A 25,422-nucleotide genomic window follows, 5' to 3' on the forward strand; every position below is an offset into this window, starting at 1 on the left:
TATTCCCTGTTTAAAAGGGTAGTGACTTTGTTTCCCTTTCTGACCATACCACTCGCTACATATTTAATATTTAATTTGTTTAACATTCTAATAATTCGACACATTTACTTCATAGAAATCCTTCTCTGATTTATCCATTCTGTTCTGTTGTCAGTATTTGTTGATATCAACACATTTCTATAGAGTAGCCTACGAGTACGAGTAGCCTACAAAAGCGCAGTATCAGTTTCCGTAATATTTTAGAAATGCATAAGTTTATAAACATCTGCAAAGTAAAAAGAGGTGTAAAAGGTGGTGTGTAGGGGGGTCTGGGGGCATCCTCCCCCAGGAGAAGATTTTTGTGATTTTAACATGTAAATGAAGCATTCTGGTGCACTCTGACAACAACATAAATGGCAAAACCAACATTTGTTTCAAGTAAAAAAAATAATAATAAATTATTGACAGTAGGGCTGAGAATTGACACAAATTTCACAATTGAATGCGATTTTGATTCAGAAGCTTGCTTGATTTTGAAAATTTTGATTTTGAAAACTTTTGAAAATTTGATTTTGATTTGATTACCTTCGATTCAATATTGATTCATTTGGGGCCTATCAGGTCAAGTACATGGCAAATTTCCTCAAAGAAAAAAAAAATTCTCTCAACTAATGCTGTAAATTATACAAGGAACCACAGCTGGTCCATCATTATAATAATAGGTTAAAACTGATTTGCAAGCTACTTTCATATAGGCTAAATTAAAGGAAGTTTATATAAATTTTTAATGACAATTATTTTTCTACTCTTTTTTTTATTTTTATTTAGGCCTAAACATTTAAATGGTGGCTGTCATGAAACAGATTTATACATTTAATATCGAGGCACATGTTAAGTACAAATACAATGAATATGCAATAGCCTATAGTGCACATATTTAGCAAAATGCTCCTCTTGAAGTTCATTTTTGTAGCTGAATAATGAGTTTTTGGCCATTGAACGGCTTTTCTGAGGTAGGCTAAATGTGATATTTTTACATGCTGTTTTATTGATGCCTTTCTGCAGTTGAAACAATGATTGATCGATTGCATGTGATACAGAATTCAGTAAGTTGTACTTTATCTTTCAACATACCTTCGGATGTTCAATCATGTTTATTTTGTGCTGTAACTAGTAAAGCAGAAGAGATGGTCGGTTCACGAGCGCTACATCGATCTATCACGCCACAGAGCACCAAGAAAGATCACAACTCACTCCAGTCTATGGGAAAGTAGCCCATTTTCCATTCTTGTGAGAATCCTGAGACACGCACTCGCCCTGAAAAAAACCTCTTCGGATCTACACGATTCACATAAATTATGTATTTTGTTTCAAAAGAGATAATTTCGCTGTAAAGTGTCTAGTTTGCAGGTATAATAAATTAGATAACTGAATAGAGACAATAGTCTGGAAACACAAATATTTTTCCATACTCTGATTTCTTTTTTCCATACTTTTCCAGACCTGGAAATTACTCAAATCAAATTCCATACTTTTCCATACTTTTCCAAACCGCGTAGGAACCCTGTGTATTTGTTTGGGCTAATTTCAAATATTAACAGTGTTCAACAGCGATTTTGAGAAATTGCTTACTGCACCTTAAAGAGTCAACAGTTCACAAAACATTCAATTTATTCTGAAAACTTATAATAAACTACAACAAAAAGTATTCTGCTATGGTGCTGTGAATTCAGCAGTAGCACAGCCGAAGAGTGATTTATAAGACATTGGTGTATCAGTGCTTTTCATTATTTTATTTTTTATTTAAAAAATAAAATAATGAAACATAAAATCAAAAATATATATTTTAAATAAATTAATAAAATCTTTAATCAAAATATAGAACTGAAAATGCATCTGAAAACAGTCACTGAAAGCACTGTAAAGAGACTGGAGAGTGCTACCCAATAAGTTTACATCACTAAATCCACATGCTTGTTAGTGTACATCGAATGATACGAAAATCAAGATAATGAGATATAGATATAGAGCCATAACCTGCCAGAAAACAAGTTCGTTTACAGATCATTCTCAGTACGATAATTTTGGAAATTATTGGTAAAATTGTACAGACCACAGTAATTACAGTGTAGTGATTACATGCAGTTTCTTTAAACCACCTTTCCTTAAGGACAGCTCATACAATTAACGCAAGCCTAGATAATAAGTACATATACACCCACATTTGGAAAGCCCAATCAAAGAGTGATGTAATGATGTGCTGGGAGATAAGTAATTCACAATTTACACTGGAAAATGACCTGCTTAGAAAACATTACCACATATCTCTGAATGCTTACTGAGACCAATCACATTCCCCTTGAAAAGAGGGGGAGACAGAAATACTGAGAGAGTGAAAGGGGTGGAAATCATGGAGGTATCCTTCAGCACGGATTAGAGCATAACGGCATGTAAATAATACGTGTAGGAGAGATTGTTGTGTAAAGACGCTGCAACATGTAATCAAAGTGCTTCCTATTTTCCCCTTCATCAGCTGCCCGCCAGTATGGCTGCTTGCTGCAGGAATCCAATTTAACTCCCCACTCCACCAGAAGATGGTATTGTTTTATTTTATGGGGGCTTTGACATTTCTCACCGTTAATATGGAGCAAAACTGGAAAATATTTACATAAATATGCCATTAAACTGTATTAGAAATTAAGATGGATGGATATTTAGGTGTCTTTGTTTGGGGGGGGAAGTGACCGACCCAAAATCTGATCTCTGTAACTTCCATAATGCTCCTCTTATTTACTTACATCAGGATGGACAGATCAACAACGTCATCTTATGATTTGACCTTATACTGAATCCCAACCAGTCAGTACTTGAAAAGATAATAATGTTTTGTTGAACCTATAAAACAGAAATTATGTTACAACGTAAAAAAAAAACACTCCTTCATGTCCTTTCCTGATCCTGTTTCCCTTTCTCCTCTTTTTATAATCTCATAATGTTCTATCAAATAAAGGCATAAAAGCCCCAATTTTTTTTTTACATTTTAATGTAATTAAAATCAATCAATCAATCAATCAATCAATCAATCAATCAATCAATCAATCAAATTAATTAATTTTTAAATTGGTTGACATTTTTAAAGGTGCCTTCGAATGAAAAATTGAATTTATCTTGGAATAGTCAAAAAACAAGAGTTCAGTACATGGAAATGACATACAGTGAGTCTCAAACTCCATTGTTTCCTACTTCTTATATAAATCTCATTTGTTTAAAAGACCTCCGAAGAACAGGCGAATCTCAACATAACACCGACTGTTACGTAATAGTCGGGGTGTACGTCCCAATATTTGCATATGCCAGCCCATGTTCCCAACATTATGAAAGGCATTAGACAAGAGCAGAACGCTTGGATGTGCACAGGTGAATCATCAGACTAGGTAAGCAAGCAAGAACAATAGCGAAAAATGGCAGATGGAGCAATAATAACTGACATGATCCATGATAACATGATATCTTTAGTGATATTTGTAAATTGTCTTTCTAAATGTTTCGTTAGCATGTTGCTAATGTACTGTTAAATGTGGTTAAAGTTACCATCGTTTCTTACTGTATTCACGGAGACAAGAGCCGTCGCTATTTTCATTTTTAAACACTTGCAGTCTGTATAATTCATAAACACAACTTCATTCTTTATAAATCTCTCCAACAGTGTAGCATTAGCCGTTAGCCACGGAGCACAGCCTCAAATTCATTCAGAATCAAAGTAAACAATATAACAGTATACAATACTCACATAATCTGACGCATGCATTCAGTATGCATGATGAACACTTTGTAAAGATCCATTTGAGGGTTATATTAGCTGTGTAAACTTTGTTTATACACTGTTCAAGGCAAACGCGAGCTCTTGGGGCGTGGAGCACAAGAATTAAAGGGCCAGTAGCCTTGAATCGGCTCATTTATAATGATGCCCCAAAATAGGCAGTTAAAAAAATGAATTAAAAAAATCTATGGGGTATTTTGAGCTGAAACTTCACAGACACATTCAGGGGACACCTTAGACTTATATTACATCTTTTTAAAAAAAGAGGCACCTTTAAAACTAAAATATATGCAATTGTATGTAGTAATAAAGAAATATAACTATATTATATATAACTATATAATAATAGGTGTACATGCAGGCAATTTGTGAGGTAAATTTCTGCAAAAGTGCTCTTTACTCATCTCCCAATTCAAAACAATACACCACTCTTTCCTATTTTCATCCCATCAAATGTCTCAGGCTATAAAACCGACCAATAACAAACTAAATGCAGTTATAAAATATCAGCTTCTAGCTTATATTCCTCCTACTGCTTCAGTTTGAAAGGAAGCAACTGGGTGAGTCTATTTTTCACCCACAGTATTGATTGCTTTTAGTTTAAAAGTGATTCATTGTAATAATGCCACTTTAATAATATTAAAGATAATGCTAAATTATATACAGTACATTGAGTTTAAAAGGGACACATTTTTGGCCAATGAAGGGGTACTTAAGGCTTAGTGATGTAGCTAAGAAACAATGGGGAAAACTGTTGTAAAGCACTTATCAGTGTCTCTATAAAATGCAAAGAAAGCAGTGTGCACAAATGGTTAAATGAAGCAATGGTGCACAAAACTACAGACAAAATTCTTAAATGCCAAACATAATCTAGACGAGTACATCAACCATTACTATTGAAGAAATTGTTCCTGCATTTAGAAATTATTACAATGACCTTAGCTTAAACCCCATCCCTAATTAATAGGTATTAGCCATAAACAGTGAAAATTAAAGGTCACCTTCATAACCACTGATCCGTTATTTCAGCTAGGTTTTTTTTTTAAGGCATGCTTTAATATGAACAATGTTAATCAAATTAAACTTTCAAGCAAACTCCGGGAATGGCACTGAAAACACTGCACGAACAACACACAGAGCAGCAGGTTAAAATTGCTTCTGTGAGCTCAGCAGGGCACTGGGAAAATGGTAAATTTCAGGAGAAATTTAATAAGGAGAAATTGGCTTAAGATTACTCAGCACTTTGCTTCTAGATTAGTCTCCCTCCTACCCTTCAAATTGCACGAGTTGCTTTCAGAGTGATACAACATTGTGACATAATTACATTGTTGAAGGTGAAGCTCAGTAGAAATGGCTCCGTGCTGACACAAGACGATTTTCCAACACATGCAAATTTACAGATGGCTCACTTTAAAGCCTGCGCACTTCTGCCATTTGAGGGACTAGTAAAAAAAAAAAAAAAAAACCTTTGCATGTTGACAAAAGGTTGCTGATTGCGAACCACAATTAAAACAAAAGAGTCATTGTGACTTTAATCCGAAACCCGTCCTTAACAACAAGCATTATGAACGGTGCGTACAGTACTTACAAATCATTCCTAAATCACACTGGCTTAATTAAGCTGTCTGATCGTCCTATCGGGAACATTCATTGAGAGGATATTGAATAGTTGTCTATTCCAATGTTTAGCATATCTTCATAACTACGTGACAAGTGGCAATATCACAGCGAAGTCGTCCTCGGGGTGTAAGCAGCTGCGTCCCACCCAAAATTGCATGAGCGAGCAGAGAAAATGTAAGAAATTAAACTTGAAGCGTTGATGATAACTCGTCCGCTGTGGTTGTAAACAGCTTTGTGCTCCGAGTTCTATCAATAACCTCTCGGTTACAAGGGTCGGTAATTAAAAGGCTAGTGACCTGGAAATAGTGTCCTCGCTCGAAGATCTCCAAATGTCCGCATAAAAAATACAACATCAAATTAGAATAGCAATAGCACAAGGCAGAGTCTTCCAGCTATAGATCTATTGATGTTCAAACACACCCTGGGGGCACATTGCCATGATAGTCCTGAGTTCACTGTGTTCCCTGTTACAACCTGGTTTTGCTATTCTGAGGGGTCAAAGTCAATCTAAATATACATTATACACACGTACAAAACGGATACGTTTACACAGAAACGTGTATGTATGAATTATAAGAAACACAAACACACTGGGATCTGAAATCACATGATCGTTGTGTTTTACACAGATTTCTGGAAATCATGCAGCTTAAGAAAAAGTAGGACACGTCAAATAGTAATATTAAAATTCATGTTAATTAAAATAAAATGTTTTTCTCTCAATTTTATATATTCTTATAATATAATTCATTAAAAATATAGAACTAAAAATGAAATAAAATAAAAAAACAAGAATTAGTACTTAAAGTAACTAAAAAATATATCAATTTATCAATCAGACTTCTGGAGCACACTATACATTTTCTTTTAAAAAAATTAATAAATAAAAATAGATAAATAGATCGATAAATAAATAAATCTTTAGAGAGAGGGAATATTAACTATACAGTCAAAACAAAAATTATTCAGACATATTTGATATACTTTTTCTAGTGGGTGCAGGACACTATAATTCATTTATGTAAGTGAGGATAGCAAAATAAATTAAACTGTGACATATTGTACCCAAACATTATTCAGACACTTTGACCTGACCTTGCTTAAGTGTTATCTGACATAATTACGATTAATTTTTTCGGACACAATTTAACTTTGAGATCTTGTCGTATTTTATTACCATTTTTTAAGCTATAGTGAATAAACTGTATTAAAGAATGAAATGTTCAAGGTGTGAGAAAAAAATATTGGTTTGATCGTATATCCTTTTCAGGAAGCATAATGAAACAGTCACATTCATGTGGATTACAGGGACCCATTGAACACTATTGACTTCAGTTGGCATGAGGTGGGGTTGACCTATCATGAAACAGTGGCACACTAGCATATTAATATTTAATGTAGCAGTAGACCCCTTTGAGAAATCCATTTGAACCACCAAACACACTTGCTACAAAACACAAACATGATGCATATCGCTCAGGACCTGCAAATACCTGGAGCTGGATACGATTTCAGTCGTCCGCATTCAAAATAACCACATTTCTCCAAGAACATACTGCATATTAAGCCACATAACCCAGCTGTGAATTATAAATGAAGCCGATCTGCTGCTAACGAGAAGCACTGACCGAGGAAAATGCAAAAGATATTGAGAAGTCATAATAAGCCACTGATGTGAACAACAGCAGCCGGCATCTATGGATTTTGTCTCCGGTTACCGACACCGGTCATTGAGCTATTAGGCTCGCTTTCCTCTGCCCCTCTGCTAGCACCGTCGTGTGCCAAATACACCTGCCTTTACCATTAATTAGTCCTGACAGAACAAATTTCATTTTAAATAAGAACTAAAAGGCAAAGTCGTATGTCGGATAAGCACAGCTCGGCTTACAATTATCAATACCGCGCAGAGACAGATGAGTTATCGTGTTATAAAGGACAATGCTGACCTTGCTAAACTTAAATGTAATCAAGATAAAACTAATCTGACCTTTGTGAAGGACTATATTTTATTTTAAAAAATGATATGCATTTCAGCGCCGAAGTGATCGTCATTTTATGTGACTGATTTTAAAGTTTTAAGACCTGCTTGCAAAACACTCAAATAAGCCGTAAAGTGAGACAGATTACATTGTGCTTCTCGGTTTCCATCACTGCCGCCCCCGAAGTGATTCACTAAAACATCACAATGTCATTTTCAGTGCTGGGTTTTGAAAGAAAAAAAATAAAGATCAAAATACAGCGTAAGGATTGATTTCTATCCAGCACACACTCAGGCCGGTGATCTGATCTGAAAGGGGTTTGTGCTATAGGAGAGATAGTGGTGGGTTATGCATCAAACACACATATTGATTGATACCTAAACTGCTCTGAATTTAGAGTGAATGCATATGTATGCTCACAACACGTTACTTCTCTGGTCGATAAAACTTTCCGATGCATTCCAGTGCTTTAATATTTATGATAACAGCTAAATTAAGTAAAAGCTTTAAAATGCTGGGAGGTAGCATAATTGACAATTCCATTGAAAGTGCAGGAGGGTTTGTCAATATTAATTTTCTGAATCCCAAAGAAGCGTCCCAACTGATGGGTCATTTATCCGCACAGCTGGGATCAAGCTCGATCGACCCCTACCTGACCCTCCAGGGCATGCAACAATGGCTTCGACCCCTGACCCTTAAAAGCAAATGACCTCACCCCATGAAAATCTTGGGACACTGGACTGCATGCTGGTCCTTAAACTGAGCCATCTTTAAAGCGCAAAAATTACAATTCTGTCATAATTTACTAACCTGAAACCCTTTCTTCAGTGGTACAGAAAGAGATATTTATAGCAGAATGTAAAAGCTGCTCTTTTCCACACAACTGGTAGATTTGCCAAACCAAATTTATGTCACTTTGCCATATAAACCTTTCATATGGCTTCAGAAGATTTATATTAGTCATATTAGTCTTTTTGATGCATTTATGGCACTTTTTTGGTCCATTTTGGATAGCTCCCATTTACTTTCATTGTAAAAGAAAGTAAGAGAGGAGCATGAACATTCTTCAAAACTTCTCTTTTTTGCTTTCTACAAAAAAAAAGAATGTTTGGAATGACACGATGTATAAAAAAATATTAAGTTATAAAAAAAGTATTCAAAATATTTGAAATTTGTGGTGAACTGTCCTTTTAACCTGACACTGCAAAAAGGCTTTATTTACTAACTTGATTCTATTCATGTCTGAAAAAAAAAAAAATAACAAAAGCATTTAGTTGGTTAAATTCAAGGTCGAAGTCATGGATTTGAGCAATCTTGTATCCGTTCTGCCTGTAAAAACGCAATATTTCACATTAGGTTCAGGAACATACTGATGATACTCACCTTTTTTCTTTAAAAAAGCTTTTCTGGTTGCCAGGGGGCTTTGACGAACTTGCTGGTTTTGTAGAAACCTCACTGCCGTGGCAATCTGCGAAGATGAAAAAAAAAAAAAAAATCTTAAATTTGCAGCGTGAAATGAGCTCATCAGTATAATAGAAAGTCATCAGTAAATTAACATCACTGGAAATGAGAGGAATTCTTGCAAGGCGGCTGAATTGTTGTACATTTCCAACTCCCCAAGGTATATCATCAGCCAACAACAGGAACTTATAAAATAGCCTTCCCCCTCCCAATAAGTATATGGAGGCCAGACCACCAAACCACTTTAGAGATAAATCTAGGAAATGAGTGAATCAGCAGTTATAAAATTATCCCATCAAGGTTTGCTGAACAAATGGGGTATGGAGTTTAATTTGCCATTATCCTCTTTAAGACAAACTCCTAGCCTTAAGTGAGCAGGGACTGAAAATCTATACTTAATGCAGAAGTGCCCATCTGTATCTAATAACGGCAGAATACCTGGCTAAAAACTTCAGCGATTCTTAAAGAAGAAAATGCATTATGATCAAATCACCTAGGCTACATGTTGTAATGACTGAGTGTTAATGCACTAGAAAATTAAATATCATCAGAACACGTGTAGTCAGAAGTGCAGCGCAGTTCCCATCGATTCCATCGTGTTTTCCTTCGAGATGCACCTTGATCTGCCACTTTAGCTTGCTTCTCCTAGAATTAAAAAAGGGTCTCCTCCTCAAACACCATTATAGCATGAATTTGAAGTGCGGGCTCTGAAGTGGTGCTTTTAAAGAACAGATAAACATGAAATAACATCTGGAGATAGGGGGGAAACGCACACTCAAGGATAAAGCCGAGCCGCCTCGTTATCGCACCTGTGGTCCCTGTGATTCAATTGTAAAAGTCATCCCTCTAATAGGTTGAAAGGTTTTGATTACTGTTCTTTTTCTTAAAGCGGCAAAAGATAAAAAGTGATTGAGCGCGCTGTCTGTGGTAATCCGTTTTAGGTAATGCATTGCATATACTAAAGACCTGTTTCAATCCAAAAGGATTGCATTTTGAAAATAGGCTGAGAAGAATGTATAATAGTCGGGCCGGCTGTATAATTCTGTGGCGACAAATCAAGACAGAGTGAGTCGGGGACCCGGTTTTCCTTTCAAAAACACATCATATTGATTTCAGCTTAAATTTATGGGGAACAACTTTGACTTTGTTGGATGAAGAAGGAAGACGAAAAGGGGGGCACTGCCGATTTAGGGAACTGCATGAGATTATGATTCCGATAATTGGAATAAGCAAGCAGGCAGGCCGCATTTGTCTTCAAAATATCTGAGTCAGTGTCTGCCACAGAACGCAACCTTAGTCACACCTGGTTTCAGAACACATCAGGGACAATGTTTTACGTGAACATGACCTTTCCAAAGGGTAGGGGAATTTCTGGATTTCTAAATCAGTGTCAAAAATTAAATAGTGTCAGCTATTTTTTTCTGACCAATTCTCTAATTATCAACAAAATGATTCGTCTCAATATGCATAATTATCATTACCTTTAAAATAAACTTTTTATGCAATATTTAATGGAAAAAAAAATGACTAATGTAAAAATAATACAGGATATTGCGATTAAAAAAAAAAATGCTAATTTTGGCACCCACATTTTGAATTTTATTTTATTTTTCCCTCTCTCCCTCTTATTTTTGGTGGCACCCATTAATTTCTGACCGTGCTATATATAAGCTGAAGGCATATTAAATTTAGTCACCTGGAAACTATGACAAGAAAATTGCAAAGTCTGCATCTTCAAACTGAAGCACATCCTGCTTCATAAATGAACCAGTTCAGCTCAGCTCAGTTCTGAGAAGTCTTCAAACACGAATCGCAAGTGAAAATCAGTATTTGAATGGATGAGGGTTTTGAGTTGTTGGGGGGAAAAAAAAAATATCACACAATAAGTGCCTTTTACAATCCAGAAACACTCTTTCCCCGCTCTATAAACACCACATAAACTGCATAAACCATCAATTTCTTTATTCAGTGCATAAAAATGATGTTGCATGTACAGTAAATCACATTTTACAGGAAAAGAACACTCTCAATTGAGTCACCGCCAGCGAAAAAACAAGAGAAGGAATGTTTCATTTAAGATTATAAAGACAAAGGGTCAAAATCGCGGCTCCTTGGAATGAAATAGGACTCCTTTTTGTGATTGAGACTAGCTTTTACATGGATAGAAGGGGCACGGCATTCTTGTAAACACTTCTCTAAAAGATGGGATCAAAGTGGGATAACAAATGAGGGCGATGTCCATTTATTTTTCAAGAGTGTTACGTCTGTTCTTCAGGGAGAAGAAAAGTGCTTTTCTTTGCAGATGACACGGCTGCTTTATGCAAGTTCCACCCAGACATCTCAATCAATTATAACCACATTGCACAGATTTTAGTCTTGTCTACTTATTGACGTATAGATCACCCTCGTTGTCGTATAAGGTAGCAGCGTACGATTGTGCTTTTAAGGGGGAGAGCTGTATCACAGCATGTCAGTACAAGACACATTTGGTTTGGCAAGCAAAATATTAACTCAAATTAATAAGGTGGGTGCATGTTTCTTTGCTGAATACCAGTAAATACTCTTTGTTAATCAACCATTATTTTCTAGTGTTTCTTGTAAGGCTAAAATTGCTAATGCACGGAAAGTGCTCCCTGTTCTAACCGATAATCTTTACAAATGAGATGAATGATCAAGTGTCAGGTGCAACCTAAAAAGTGGTGAAAACTCAATCATAGGGGCCGAGCAACATTAAGGGCCACGTCTGGAGACATGCCTGCTGCGAACATGATGACTGGACAAGGTCTTGCAAATCGCGCCATGTTGGTTATTGAGTTTGGATCGGACCGAGTTATAACGGAGCACTTTTGCCTCACACTCGCCTTAAATTTGGAGGAGGTGGACGTTCCTCTTAACATGGTGATATTGATCGGGAAGAAAATATAAATGTCCTATTAGGGAAGCCAAATTTTTAGAGCCAACCTCGTGTGATGCTTTCATCATTTCAGTCTCCTTTAAACAAGTTAAAAGTTCAATATCTGCTCTACACAGGGTGAATTCAGAGAAATCACGCTGCATTTTGGCAGTCAGTTTAATGTCAAAAAGTGTCCCAATTTTCTTGAATTTATCCTAATAACCCTAAAAACCTCATCTGAAGAAAAACTGGTAAATTCTGATTGTAAGAATTAAAGAGGAGGTTTGCTTATAAATGCTGCCATATAACCAGTAGCTATGAGAAGGAAGACTTTACTTTTTGCAAACAGGCCAAACAGGGAAATATACTATTACTCAAGGTAACACACCTTTACCAAAGTACTATTAAGACAAACAAGATTAAATCAGTTGTAGATGCGGAAAAAAAAGGATTTATTTCAATATCTTGACATCACAAAAGTGATCGAGACACCAAAAGTGCCTCGTCTGTGCAGAAGAGGGATGCAACAAAAACCTAGAGGAATCTTTTACAATTGGAGAATATATATAGTTAAATGCGTAAGTAAATGTGCAAATATAGTGATATCATTTTGACGTCATATGCAAACACTTTTAATGTATTTTAAGTAGTGTGTAAGAAAATATTTAAAAGTAGCAGTAAATGGTGAACCAGTTTTATCAGTTTTTAATCACTTTTGCCTTTTTAATAACCTCTTAACCCAAAAACAAACACACAGATAAAAAAAAAAAAAAAAAAAAATACGGTTGTTTGTTTTAAAATACATGCAACAATTAACAGATTTCATTCAGTTTCATTAGTTACATAAATAGCTAAAAAAAAAAAAAAAAACGATTAAGCGTTGTCAATGCATATGATGTATGCATAAATATCTGTGCTTAGATTTTGATGAATTAGAAAATAAAACAAAATCAACATGGCATTTTACACTGAAGGTCCACAAATTTAAACTTTGCGTCAAGAAATGAAGTTTTAGACCAAAAGTGTGCCTGACTGTATACGAGTTTGATCTTCGGCTACAGGACTGTTGACAGTAATGACCGCTCTGTGAGAAAGGACAACAACTACCACAGCAGAAGGTGGGGGCCATCAGTTGGCACTTAAAAGGAAAGGGTAAAGGAAGCTAAAAGGAAATCATTAGCAGGTCTGGGGATCCAGTCTCAGCGTGAATCAATTCATTTCAAATTGCCCTGTACATTTGTGAAGAAGCACCCCTGATATAATAAAGGCCTAATAGACACTGATCCAATTGTGTTAGGTTGGTCTCAGATTCCTACAAAACAATGGTTTCAGGAGAAGAGAGAGGGAGAAAGAGACCGTAGTCGACTTTCTATATTAATTAACCTCTCTCATGAATGATTCCATGACATAGATGGATATCTAGGACGCTTTAAGCGCTCCGACTCTCTGAAATTGCAACGTGGGTTTCCATGCAGTTAGATTCCTTTCAACTCCTGATGGGTTGATGCACAAAATGGTGTTTTTAATCTTTTATAATTAGATCTTAAAATGCCCTTCTAATTATGACAACTTCCGCTTTAAATGACCTTTATCGAGGAAAGCCCACTGAGAAGTCGAGAGCAAACCGGGTGTGCATGAGAGAGAGAGTTCATCTAAAACAGCTGTATGAAATCAATTCTTACTGATCAACTCCACACCCACACGACACAGACATTACATACATCAATAAACCTTTACTATCCTTCATATAGCATGTTTTTTTATTTTTGCTTTCTTTTCATTGTGATTTTTGGAATATTTGATGCCATTTTAAACTTTTCTTTTCTGTGGAACACAAAAGAAGATATTTTGAAAATTTTTTTCAAAATATGTATTGAAAGTCCACGGGGGCCAAACACAACATTGGGCTTCACCGCCTATCACTGTATGGAGAGAGAAAAAAAAAAAAAATCCTGAGATACTTTCCGAAATATTTTCTTGCATTCCACAGAAGAAAGAAATTCATACAGGTTTGGAATGACATGAGGGTGAGTAAATGTTGACAGAATTTTCATTTTTAGGTGACCTATCCCTTTAAAATGTTCTGCCTCCCCCTCATCATCATAACAAAAATCTTTGCAGTCACTCCAACCGGTCTTCAGCATAACTGTGCGGTCTGTTTACGACTTTGAACTACTGAAAAAAGTGCATGAAAAGGGAATATCTCAGTCAGTTATGCCTTTACCCATCTTCCTTATGCAACCAAATCCAGTTTCAAAAGGTCACATTCGTGATAAATAGATATATGCAAAAAGAGCCATTACTGATGACAAAGTAGAGCGACACACATTTTCCATGTGCTGCGAGTGGATTGAGCGCAGAGACCCGCGATTACAGCTCTGATATTCAAATCACGGTGGAGGCAATTTTTTTATGAATGTTCTGAACTTTGACAACTTAAAGGTCACAACAAAGTTTACCACCAAAACAAAACAATAAATACAATAGCAGAGAAAAAGACAGTTGAAAGTTTTGTTTTAAGAAGCAAAAGTATGTATTACAGGATTTTCATTTTCTATAAATTATACATTATCTAAATATATATGTTAGAATTAGGCATATATATGCCTAATTCTAACGTGTATATATATTGAAAGTATATATAGACTACAGAAATACCCATGATCTTGTAAAATTGTACTTCCAAGCTTGGAAATCACAATTAAGAATTCTCCTTATATTTCCAGTATTGTGGAAAATATAATATATCATTTGTTATCAAATTAATGACATCAACAGCATATCATATTTCACATTCACAGGAAAGACTGGTATTGAAAAGAACAAAATTAAAATATAGTAAAATATTATGAATATATAAATAAATATAAAACTTCTTATTAACCAGACTGTTATTTAAGCCTAATGGAAAGTCACAGGTTTATGGCGGCACTGACACACATTTGAACACACACAGATGCACATGCCCTTAACAAACACAGACGTTTGCCAGCGACTTGCCTCACTCAGCCCAGGCTAATCTGTAACACTGGCCTAACTAGTACTCAATACTTTCGATTACAGACCTGAAATATTTCCTCTTAACATGTAAATCAATAGAACACGGTAAAGCAGAGCATTTGCTGGAAACATTTCTGTTAATGTGGGGCAAATTTATCTTAATCGTTATTATTAACTGTTGGGAGATATGTCCAGCTTTCACATGTGATCATTTGTTTCCGCTAATGAGAGAGCCAAAGTGTCTGTGGTGCCGGAATTACACTTCCAACGCATTTTGCCAGCTAACTGAAGTGTTTTATATAAGACCTACAAGTTCATATGGCTAATTTAGTATGGTTTTAAAATATTTTTGACCAAAAAGTGGGGCGTTCATTTAATCCGATCTCTTTAGGGAGAGAGAAAAAAGATGCATATAACTTGCTTAGTAAAAAATAACAAATGTGACACTTATTTTAAAAAAATAGACATGAATCTTGAGGTCTAAAATTGTGGTTCAGCTTTAAAAATAATATTACTTTTATTTTTTATTATGTATTTTACCATTAATTTTGGACATTCTTAAAAGAAAAACATATTTTAAAAGTGAAATGTGTACTAGAGGTGTATAAGACAGAATAGCTCACATGGCTAATTTAGTATGATTTAATTTAATTTAATATTGCTTAATAAATAATAAAAACATCACACTTAAAAATTTTTACAGGAATCTTGAAGTCTAAATGTCAAATTTAACTAAAAAAAATATAATTTTTTTGAAAGAAAAAAAAATGTGTGAAATGTGCGTGTATGACAGAGAAAGAGACAGAAAGATGAAACTGTGGTCCCTGGACTCGGCAGCGAGGAAAAAAAAAAAAAAAAAAACAGTACTTAGCCCAGCTCACCGCAAATATTCCAGCAGTAATCCAGTAATGGATACTTCCTCAGCTCCTCAATTGGTCAAAATGTTTTCATACAATAATTTAATTCAGAAACACTTTTACAAAGCAAGAGTAATCAATTTTAATTAGTTGATTCCCCCCCAATTGTATAAAGTTTAATGTACTGCCATCGATCCTCTTTGTTCTTTAATGCAGTGCTGCTTTCCTGTAATTTGAAGCATTTTTTTCTCTACTTTTACAGTCAATGATGACATTCGGTGACAGGCCGTGCAAAATGTCTCCGAGTTGCAAATGAGCAGGGCGTAAACACACACACACACTCAATGCCAGTATAATTCATAACAAAACCTGGGGGGAAAAAGCAAACATCCGTTTTCAAGACAATCTAAAAGAAACGGAGCATAAATTAATAGCAGCCTATCATGACTTGGTGGCACATCCTAATAACACGTTGCGATCCGGCTCATAGATAAACACAAAGGCGGTCTTAAACCCAACGCTGGATCCTTGTCCTTCATTTTCAGAGACACTACCACCCTTCATATCTAATTAGCTAATTGAAGCAAAATGAAAACAGCACCAATGGCAACAATGCCACACTCATGTCCAAACCGCACAATGCGGGGTTTATGGAGAGGAAGGAAGAGCCTTCTTGTCAGCTACGACTGCCATAACCCTGACGAGTGTCTTCCCTCTCTGCTCCAGACGCCCACCTAAGCACACACACACACACACAATCAAAGTGTACAATTTTGTGCCACCGTCTCTTACACTAAACTAGCTAACAGACGTATAGTACATTGACAATTAAAAGGGAAATGTGCTTGCCGGTGGTTAGTTGATTAGGCATAAGCACAATATGACGCAGAGAGGACGGCCACGCCACCGGCAGACAGATTGTGACATTCCGGTGACATTATCATCTCACGACGGCTTGTATTCAATAGCTCAGGACGCTTATTGCACGTTGTGGATCAACAGTTTTGCGGTCTTCAAAAAGGCGAAGAATTGGTGCTGTGACCCTCTTGCTTGGTGAGCCTTGTCTCAATTACTCTGAGGGTGGCGGAGAATGGAGAGCAGTGTTAAATAAAACCAAAAAACACAGTATGGGAGATAGTTTGTAGAAGGAAGAAAAAAGGCAGAGAAAGTTTAAAGAAGTGAGATCAGACGAGGAAAGAGACAAAGACAGGGCAACCTGGCCTCCTACGGCTCAATGGGGTACATCTCAGAAGATGAATACCACCATCTACTGGTGGCGAAGAGAAGTGCGGCACAACGTGGCTTGTCCAAGTGAACCGACAGGCCTCCAAGGCTGTGTGATAGTCAGAGCTGTCAGGAACGATTAGATGACAATGGAGCTCGCATTTAAAGAGATACTCAGACCACAATCAGTCACATGACTGAGAAGAGTAGTAAGCGTTTAATCCACCAATGAGACTGGGCCTCCTTCAAAACCACCGTGGCACAGCAAAGCAATAAAAAACAATTCAGGTTTGCAGTTTTAATTTAGTGCATCCAAACAAATGGGAACATTTTAATTACCATAGTGACTAAAATTGCATTAAAAAAATGAGTTGTGTTTTGTTTTTCTTGCAAAATGGGTTGGAAGGGGTAGAAAATAAAAGCGTGGCAGAGTGATTTATGTTTGTTGACTCATATGTAGAATTGCTGTTACACAACTGAAGCCACAGAATCTGAAAAAATGTTTGTTCTGCGAGAATAATTGTGCATTTCTAAAGGCTCAGCCAGAATGTACAGGTTTTACTGCATAATTGCCCAAAGCATGTTTGCGGTATGATGGTGCCACCCAACCCTGTTCTCAAACCTGCGTATAAATCAATTGAGTTTGTGTAAAAACTCTCTTGACCCTGCCCAGGCAACAATAACCACCCAAACACAATGGAATGAACGAGCAGGAATCTGATCACATGCAAAAAGTTCAAACACGATTGACAGATCAGACTGGCTTTCAAATGTAAGTTGCATATAGACACACCTTAATGGGATTGTTTAACCCAAAATGAATAAATGATGACAGAATTTTCACCATTTATGTTATTTCAAACCTATATGACTTTGTTACTTCTGTGGAATACAAAAGACAGAATGTTTTTGTCCATACAATGACAGTCAATGGGATCCAAATCAACATTCATTGTGTGGACAAGAAATTTTTTCTTTTGTGTTCCACAGTGTGAGGGTAAGTAAAATCACAGAATTTAAATTTTTGAGTGAACTTTTCTTTCAAAAACAACATAATTAATAGTAAACACATGTGAAGTATTGCAATTCAAAATGGCTTTGTTGCAGTATCGGATGCAATATGTGCTCAATACGTATGGCTCTACGTGAGTCTTTGCTGTGGCCGGAGGTGACCCACACTGGCTTTATGGGGCATGAGGATCCAGACGTGTGTGTGTGTGAGTGTGAGCCCTGCTCCAGTGTCACAGCATGGCGTGTTGGAGCCCAGGGGCTGCGCTGGCAGGCCACTCACTGACAGACACACACCTGCTCTGACATTTCCTGCCGACCTTGACTGAGAAAAACACATGACAATACCTCTCCGCCGAGTCCCACGGGACTGTCGTCACTCTCTCTTGCTCTCTCCCCAACTCCTTTAAAGGAATACTTCACGCAAAAACTCAAATTCTGTCTTCGTTTACTTATTTACTCCTATCATTCCAAACCTGTATGACTTACTTCCTTCAGTGAGATACAAAATATCCTTTGTGTGACAAATAGACTGAAATGTACATATTTAAAATGTATTTAAAATTGATTCATTCAGAAAAGAACCATTTGTTCACAAATCAGGACATTGTTACTTCGATATAAAGGTTTTCAAAGACAAACTCATGCTTTTTAACAGCTTTGAACACATTTTATTCAATCAGAATTCAGAGATTTGTTTTACAAATACACTACCATTCAAAAGTTTGGATTTTAGTTTGAAGTCCCTTCTGCTCTCCAATGCTGCATTTATTTGATCAAAAATACAGTAAAAACAGTAATATTGTGAAATATTATTACAGTTTAAAAAAACTTTTAATGTATTTTAAAATTTATTCCTGTGATGGGAAAGCTGAATTTCAGCAGCCATTACTTCAGTCTTCAGTGTCACTTGATCCTTCAGAAATCATTCTAATATGCTGATTTAGTGTTCAATGTTATTATTATCACAGTTGAAAACAGTTGTGTGGCTTAATATGTTTGTGGATACTGTGATATATTTTTGTCTTTTTACTGAACCCAAACGTTTGAATAGTAGTGTATACATAAGCAATAATGTACGAGAGACTGTGTTGTATCGTTAATAAGTCACGGCTGAAGGCCTGCAACCCCTTCAGCCATGACTTATTCATGATACAGCACTAGCCTCGAGTACCTTATTGCTTTTATAAAACAGTAACCACACAATACAAATATTGAAGCCAAAAATATGTATCAATGCTACTTTCATAAAGTAAACTTTCACTAAAAGCTTTTCCTCCGTCGGAAAAATAGTCCCTGACCTTGAACAGCCACATAAGTTACATTATTATACCATTAGATGGCGGCAAAGACTGTCTTTATGAGTGTGTCAGTCAGCAGCGAAGACTTTTACACTGAAAAGACTGAATTGTTGTGAACAGAACAAGACAGAACCAACTGACAAATGCTTTGACTAGCGCTGTCAGTCATGGGAAAAACCCTTTAACTGTTAAAAGGACAAGATAATACATCTGACATTTAAACAGATTTTTTATTATGAACATAGGACTGACCTGAAGGAAGATGCTAAATCTGAATGCAGGTAATAAACTCGCTCACTCGATCTCTTTCTCACAATACTCTTCTACATAATACAGTAAGCTTCAATGAACAATATCAATTGAGAACATACAGTTTACGTTGCTAAGAGTGGTTGCTAAGGGTGTTGTGTAGTGATACACAGAACTGTTGAGTGAAGCGGTCATAGCCGTGTTTTATCGTGAATAAAGCACAGCTATTGACCAATCAGAATCAAGGACAGGAACTAACCGTTTTATAAATAAATATATTTGAACAAATTTATGATATATTTTTTGCATCTTCTCTTAAGCTTGAAATCTTCAGCCCATGTTCACTTTAATTGCATGGGGAAAAATGGCCAGTATGTTCTTCAAAATTTCTCCTTTTGTGATCCTGTGATGAAAGAAATTCATACAGTTGTGACTAAATAAATGATGATTTTTATCAACGACCTCATCCCTGATAGCACACGTACATCTCTGAGACGTCTATTTGATGTGTGTGTTTATGTCTGGAAGATGTTTGCTCATCTGCAATACGTCTATAGAACGTTTCCTATCAGATGTCAAATAGATGTTTAGAAGATGTCTTTAAGATGTTTATGATTCAGAATGTATGTAAAACTGACATCTTAAAGACGTCTATCAGATGATTGTAAACAGTAGATGCTTTCCAGATTAAATGATCTTTAATAGACGTCTTGCAGACGTACGTGTGCTATCTGGGATATGTTCAGCTACAATAAAATGCAGCAAAAATAGAGGAACAAAGTTGTGTATGTGATAAATAACAGGAAGGTCTCTGACAGCCTCCCTCATGACCAGCTTCTCCACAGAAATGGCCAGTGCTGATTAACCAGGCAGCTCACCCAAAATGGTGACGTGCCACACTTAGCACCTATTCTGAGTGTTTAGGCCTGTCTGCCATTCTCTTGTTGTCACAACACTTAAAGCCCTCGGGCCACTGGTCCAGGTGTTTGACAGGGCTGCCAGCAGCTAGCAGATACATGTGGGTTCCTGTTTCTCATCTTACTTCTATGAAGTGTTAATAATAATACAGAATCAACCTAAGATTGGGCTCCTGATGATATTTAAAGAGGAAAAAAGTTGGTTTGTTTGGATACATGTGAGTCCTCAGACGGACAGTAGTACTTTTTTGATTGTACAGCACACCTGACTCAGTCGGCACGGCAAAGAGAAATCATCAACAGCACTGCACTTACTAGAGCCCAGAGGCAACTGCAATTTTATATAAGCAAGTTCAAGCAGCACCTTTGCCCTTTTGAGACCTATAAAATGCACAGTTAAAGGCCCTCGGAGGGGATTTACTCTGAGAGGAGCAAGTACGGATCTATAATACAGTCTCCAGCAGCCCCTAGTGCTCACAAAGAGGGAAGCAACAGGTACCCGTACACCCACATATCAAATACACACACACACACACACACACACACACACACACACACACACACACACACACACACACACACACACACACATACATATATATATATATATATATATATATATATATATATATATATAAAAAACAACTGCAACTGCTCTTTTGCATAGTTGTTAATGCTTTAATTTTCTACCTATTCTTATCAACTTTTTTTCCACAACTTCCTGAATGTTTATGGAGCTCACTCACTCCATAAGACCTTTTACATGCCATAATGCAGCTCACTTGACTGATTCCTGATTGGCTTGTTAAAGCAGTAATCTACCAGCACCACACAGAGAGAAACAAGAAGCCTATTAGCATCTCCTCTACATTATTTTTCATCAAACTGGTTAAAACTGACACGTATTAATTAATATCTATTATTCTTTTTTTCCCCCTTTGAGGGGGCAAGATGTTGGGTTTGAAGGGGGGTGGGCAATTAGTTGAACAAAATAATCAAAATAGTGTTTTTGAACGAGCGCTGATAAATGTCCTGCACCATCCCATCTCAGAGAGCGAAGTGCAATATATTCTTGCTGTCACGTTCTATTAAACAGCTATTACAGTCTTGATAGAACTATTAGTCACTTCATTATTAATAACATTAATGTATTTACATTTTAGTGTACATGCCAGTTTTCCAGCAATAATTTATGAAGTCGACTTCAAATATTTCATAATGTTCCTCCATCTGAACCTTTTTGAGCTTATTATTGATTGTGAAAACAGACTGAATTTTTATGTTCTCTCTCTGCCGACCTCACTCACTCTCTTAATGTATTGGCGAGGGGGCTTCTGCATTAAGAGACTGAAACAAAGTGCATTTACATCTGAAGCATAACTTCATAATTTACATTCCAACATTTATTAGAGGTGACAAATGAGTGTTTGGTCCACTCGCGCTTTTCCACAATACGGCACTTATTCAATCCGCATAAATTACGGCGAGGGATTGAGAGTGCTGGTGCAAATGATTCTATTACATTTATGCGGCGGTACACGCGTGTGCCCGCAGAGGTTATTCGAGGGGCGGGCGTCCTGTTTATGAACTAATCCATAAAGTGGCTAGCTACAAAAAGAATAAAAAGTGTGGAATAATGTATAAAAGGCTGTGTCTGCATGCAAGCTTGTATGGGAATCCTGTTAGAGCAGAGCAAAGAAGAATAGAGTAGATTAGAGTACAGTACACTGGAGAGAATTAGAGTAGTGAGAGCTGGAGTAAAGTAGACTAGACAAGATTACAGTACACTGGACTGTCGAGTTAAGTGCACTGGAGTAGAGTACATACAATGAAGTAAAACAGACTACACTAAACTAAAGGATAGTATAGTAGACTAAGTCAAAGGTTTTCAGACTTGTTGATGCCAAGGAGCTCCCTAATATGATGACCCCCTTGTGAGGGACCTACTCACTAGAAAAATGTTTTTTTCCCCTGCATTTATATTGTGTGAGAAAGGATAAATTATAAAGATAATAAATTAAACAAAATTAAATAATTGCCATTGTATAAAGCAAATTGTTAAAATATTATCTGGAAAAATATTTAATAATAAAAAAAAGTAGTTTGAAAACCCCAGAACTACACCTTAGCAAACAGAATGACAAATATTATGCAAATTGTATTAAATATATTATAAAAATCTAAATATTTAATTAATATTTAATTAATACCTTAAATTGTTAGATCACCCAAAAATGAAAATTATCCCATGGTTTACTCGCCCTCAAGCCATCCTAGGTGTATCTTCTGTAAGATGAACACAGTTGGAGATATTTTAAAAAGTATCCTTGCTCTTCCAAGCTTTTTCATGGTAGTGATTGGGACCCAATATTTTAAAGCCCAAAAAAGTGCATGTATTCATCATAAAAGTAATCCACATGGTTCCAGGGGGTGAATATATATGCCTTCTGAAGCTAAACTATGGGTTTTTGTAAGAAAAATGAACATATTTAGAACTTTATGAACTATAACTGACTTCCAGTAATAGCCGTACGTGCGTTCTCGAGGCAGTGGTGTTCCGGGTATGACGCAGGACGTCGGCATGGCATAAGCATCGGTGCAAATACGCGACTCTCGCGAGAACCACACGTTGTTTACAGCTTTGGAAAGAAGTGAGTTGTTTTAGCTATACTGTAGATTTGTAATAGTTTTAAAGGATGTCCACTTTCAAATAAAAATGTCCTGATAATTTACTCACCCCCATGTCATCCAAGATGTCCATGCCCTTCTTTCTTCAGTTGAAAAGAAATTAAGGTTTTTAATGAAAACATTCCAGGATTAATGTCCTTATAGTGGATTTCAATTGGCCCCAAACAGTTGAAGGTCAAAATTACAGTTTCAATGCAGCTTCAAAGGGCTTTAAACGATACCAGATGAGGAATAAGGGTCTTATCTAGCGAAACGATTGGTCATTTTAATTTTTTTTTTAAATGTATATGCTTTACAGACACAAGTGCTTCCACCAGACCGCCATAACATATTCTTCAAAAAGCTTACGCTGGATGTCCTACACCTTCCCTATTCAACTTACGGAACAAACGCAGTGCAAATTCCATTTTTTCCATAAACGGAACTTTAAATTGTACATGGACCCCCTAACAGAGGCTATGATAACTTGCTATATATGGTTGCTATAATCCAGCATGTTTACATTTTGTGTTTTATAGTGATGTTCATTAACGTGCTTTGTCTCTATTGCATAAACAAACAAATAAATAAACAGAACTTCATTTAAACCCATGGACTGGATTAAACTAAGACAGTACAGCAGAAAAAAGTAGACAAGACCAGATTACATTACAGTACAACGGAGTCACCTCAGAGTAGAGAAGAGTACCTTATTGTACACTAACGTCTTATTTCATTTACTGGATGGGAAGCAAAGGATCAGACCACATCCGAGGGTCTTCCACAAACCTTTCTGACCTATTGGTAAGAGATGTCTCCAACACGTGACATTCAAACCAGGCCAAACCTTTTCGTATTGTGAAAGGAAATGAACATTTGCCATAGTATTCAAAAGCAGATCACAGCAAACCCTGAGCTCCTAAACACAACTCTGGCCCAAAGTCTCATTTGTGATTAAACAGCCTTGCCTCTTCCCATGTTAATATTCCAGCACCGATAACCACTATAAGTCAGCGTGTAATGTTAAATAATTATAGAGAGGAGCATTTCAGCAGTGTAGTTACAAATGCACCATGGGAATCCCTCCATTTAAACAAATAACGGGCGCTGCAGGGGAGTTGGCAGATGAATTAACAGCTAATAACTTACTGCGCAGGCAGATAAAGAACAGTCCCAATGTGTCAATTACATCGCATTTTTCTCTGATTTCTAGACTTCCAAACATAATCGCGCACTTCAAAGAGGTACAACTAGAAAAATTTGGCTTTCGCAGTGCACCGAGGAGATGCTCTTTTATTTTTTTCCCCCTTCTCCCTTATTCATTTGATCAAACGCTCCCAGAAATCAGTGGAGCCGCTGTAAAAACTAGGCGTTTCCAAACTAAATGCTGGCTGCCGGTCGGTCCTGCGTGCCGTCCTCTCTCCTGACAGATCCTGGGAGTCAGAAACTCAGCGCTTTAGTCCCACTCCTGTTCATTAAAATCACAGGGACAGGGCCTGCAACAAGAAAGATGCTGACATATCAAAGGCTCTCTGTACCTGCATTACCATAGTCATTTACTTATTAAAGCAGAGATGTTTCCTGTCAATCAGGGGGCCATCATGTCTCCTCATTTGCAGCGGAAAAACCGGCATAATTGCTTCTTAGACTAATCAACACAACTTGGAGTAATTATGCCTTGAAAGTGACATTGGAGGGTGAGGGGGACGTGCGCGTGTGCGTTCAAGAGGGCTGACGGGGGAAGGCAGTCACTGATTCGACCTGATCGTCAGTCATATGGCGAGTCTCTCTCTTTCCATCACATGCTATACCTCTCTTCGACGTGTCTGCTCGACTTCGTATCTGCCGCCAAGGAGAACCTTCACATCAAACGGAAGTAATTACAAAGCGCAACCTAAACTGGTGTCACAGATCTCCTTCCATGCTCTTTAAAAACACGGCTACGCTATAATTAAAATCCTGTCATATTTCCATCATCGTGTCAGGCCAACATATAATAACACAGTTCAGCAGGCTGCAGCAAAACTAGAAATTACAGATCTGTACTTGTTGGCATTAATATATTTGAGATTTTACAAATTATGGGGCAAGTATAAATTATATTTTATTGATTTCTGGGTAATCAAAGAGTTCAATTAAAGCCTGCCTTCAAAGCGGTTAGCAAACTACGGACATCAGAAGGAAAGGGCTGAAAATAAACTGCATTTCCAGGCAGTGCGGCCCAACCTCATCAGGTCATTGAGCAATGTGAAAGGAGGATAGTGTAACGTTAAACTGTGTCATACAAAATTAATCTAGACACATGGAAAAGCAGCAGACGGAGAGAAATATGCACTGACAAACAGAGACGCACCTCATAAAAGAGGATTTAATTAAGGAACCTTGGAGAGTTTAATGGTCTATAACCCACAATTTCCTAAATTCAAGACATTCTCAGTCATTTTGAC

At 36.8% G+C, this 25,422-nt stretch overlaps 1 protein-coding gene across 1 annotated transcript in view; it reads right to left on the reverse strand.

The window, feature by feature from the left end:
- pex14 (peroxisomal biogenesis factor 14) overlaps positions 1-25,422 on the reverse strand; it is an 89,512-nt gene that overhangs the window by 44,076 nt on the left and 20,014 nt on the right. The window contains exon 3 of the mRNA XM_067370900.1: positions 8,782-8,866. Coding sequence (XP_067227001.1) covers positions 8,782-8,866 — 85 coding nt within the window. The remainder of the gene's footprint in view (positions 1-8,781; positions 8,867-25,422) is intronic.

The sequence above is a fragment of the Chanodichthys erythropterus genome, chromosome 20 (genome assembly GCF_024489055.1).
Source record: "Chanodichthys erythropterus isolate Z2021 chromosome 20, ASM2448905v1, whole genome shotgun sequence".
Classification (NCBI taxonomy): Eukaryota; Metazoa; Chordata; class Actinopteri; order Cypriniformes; family Xenocyprididae; genus Chanodichthys; species Chanodichthys erythropterus.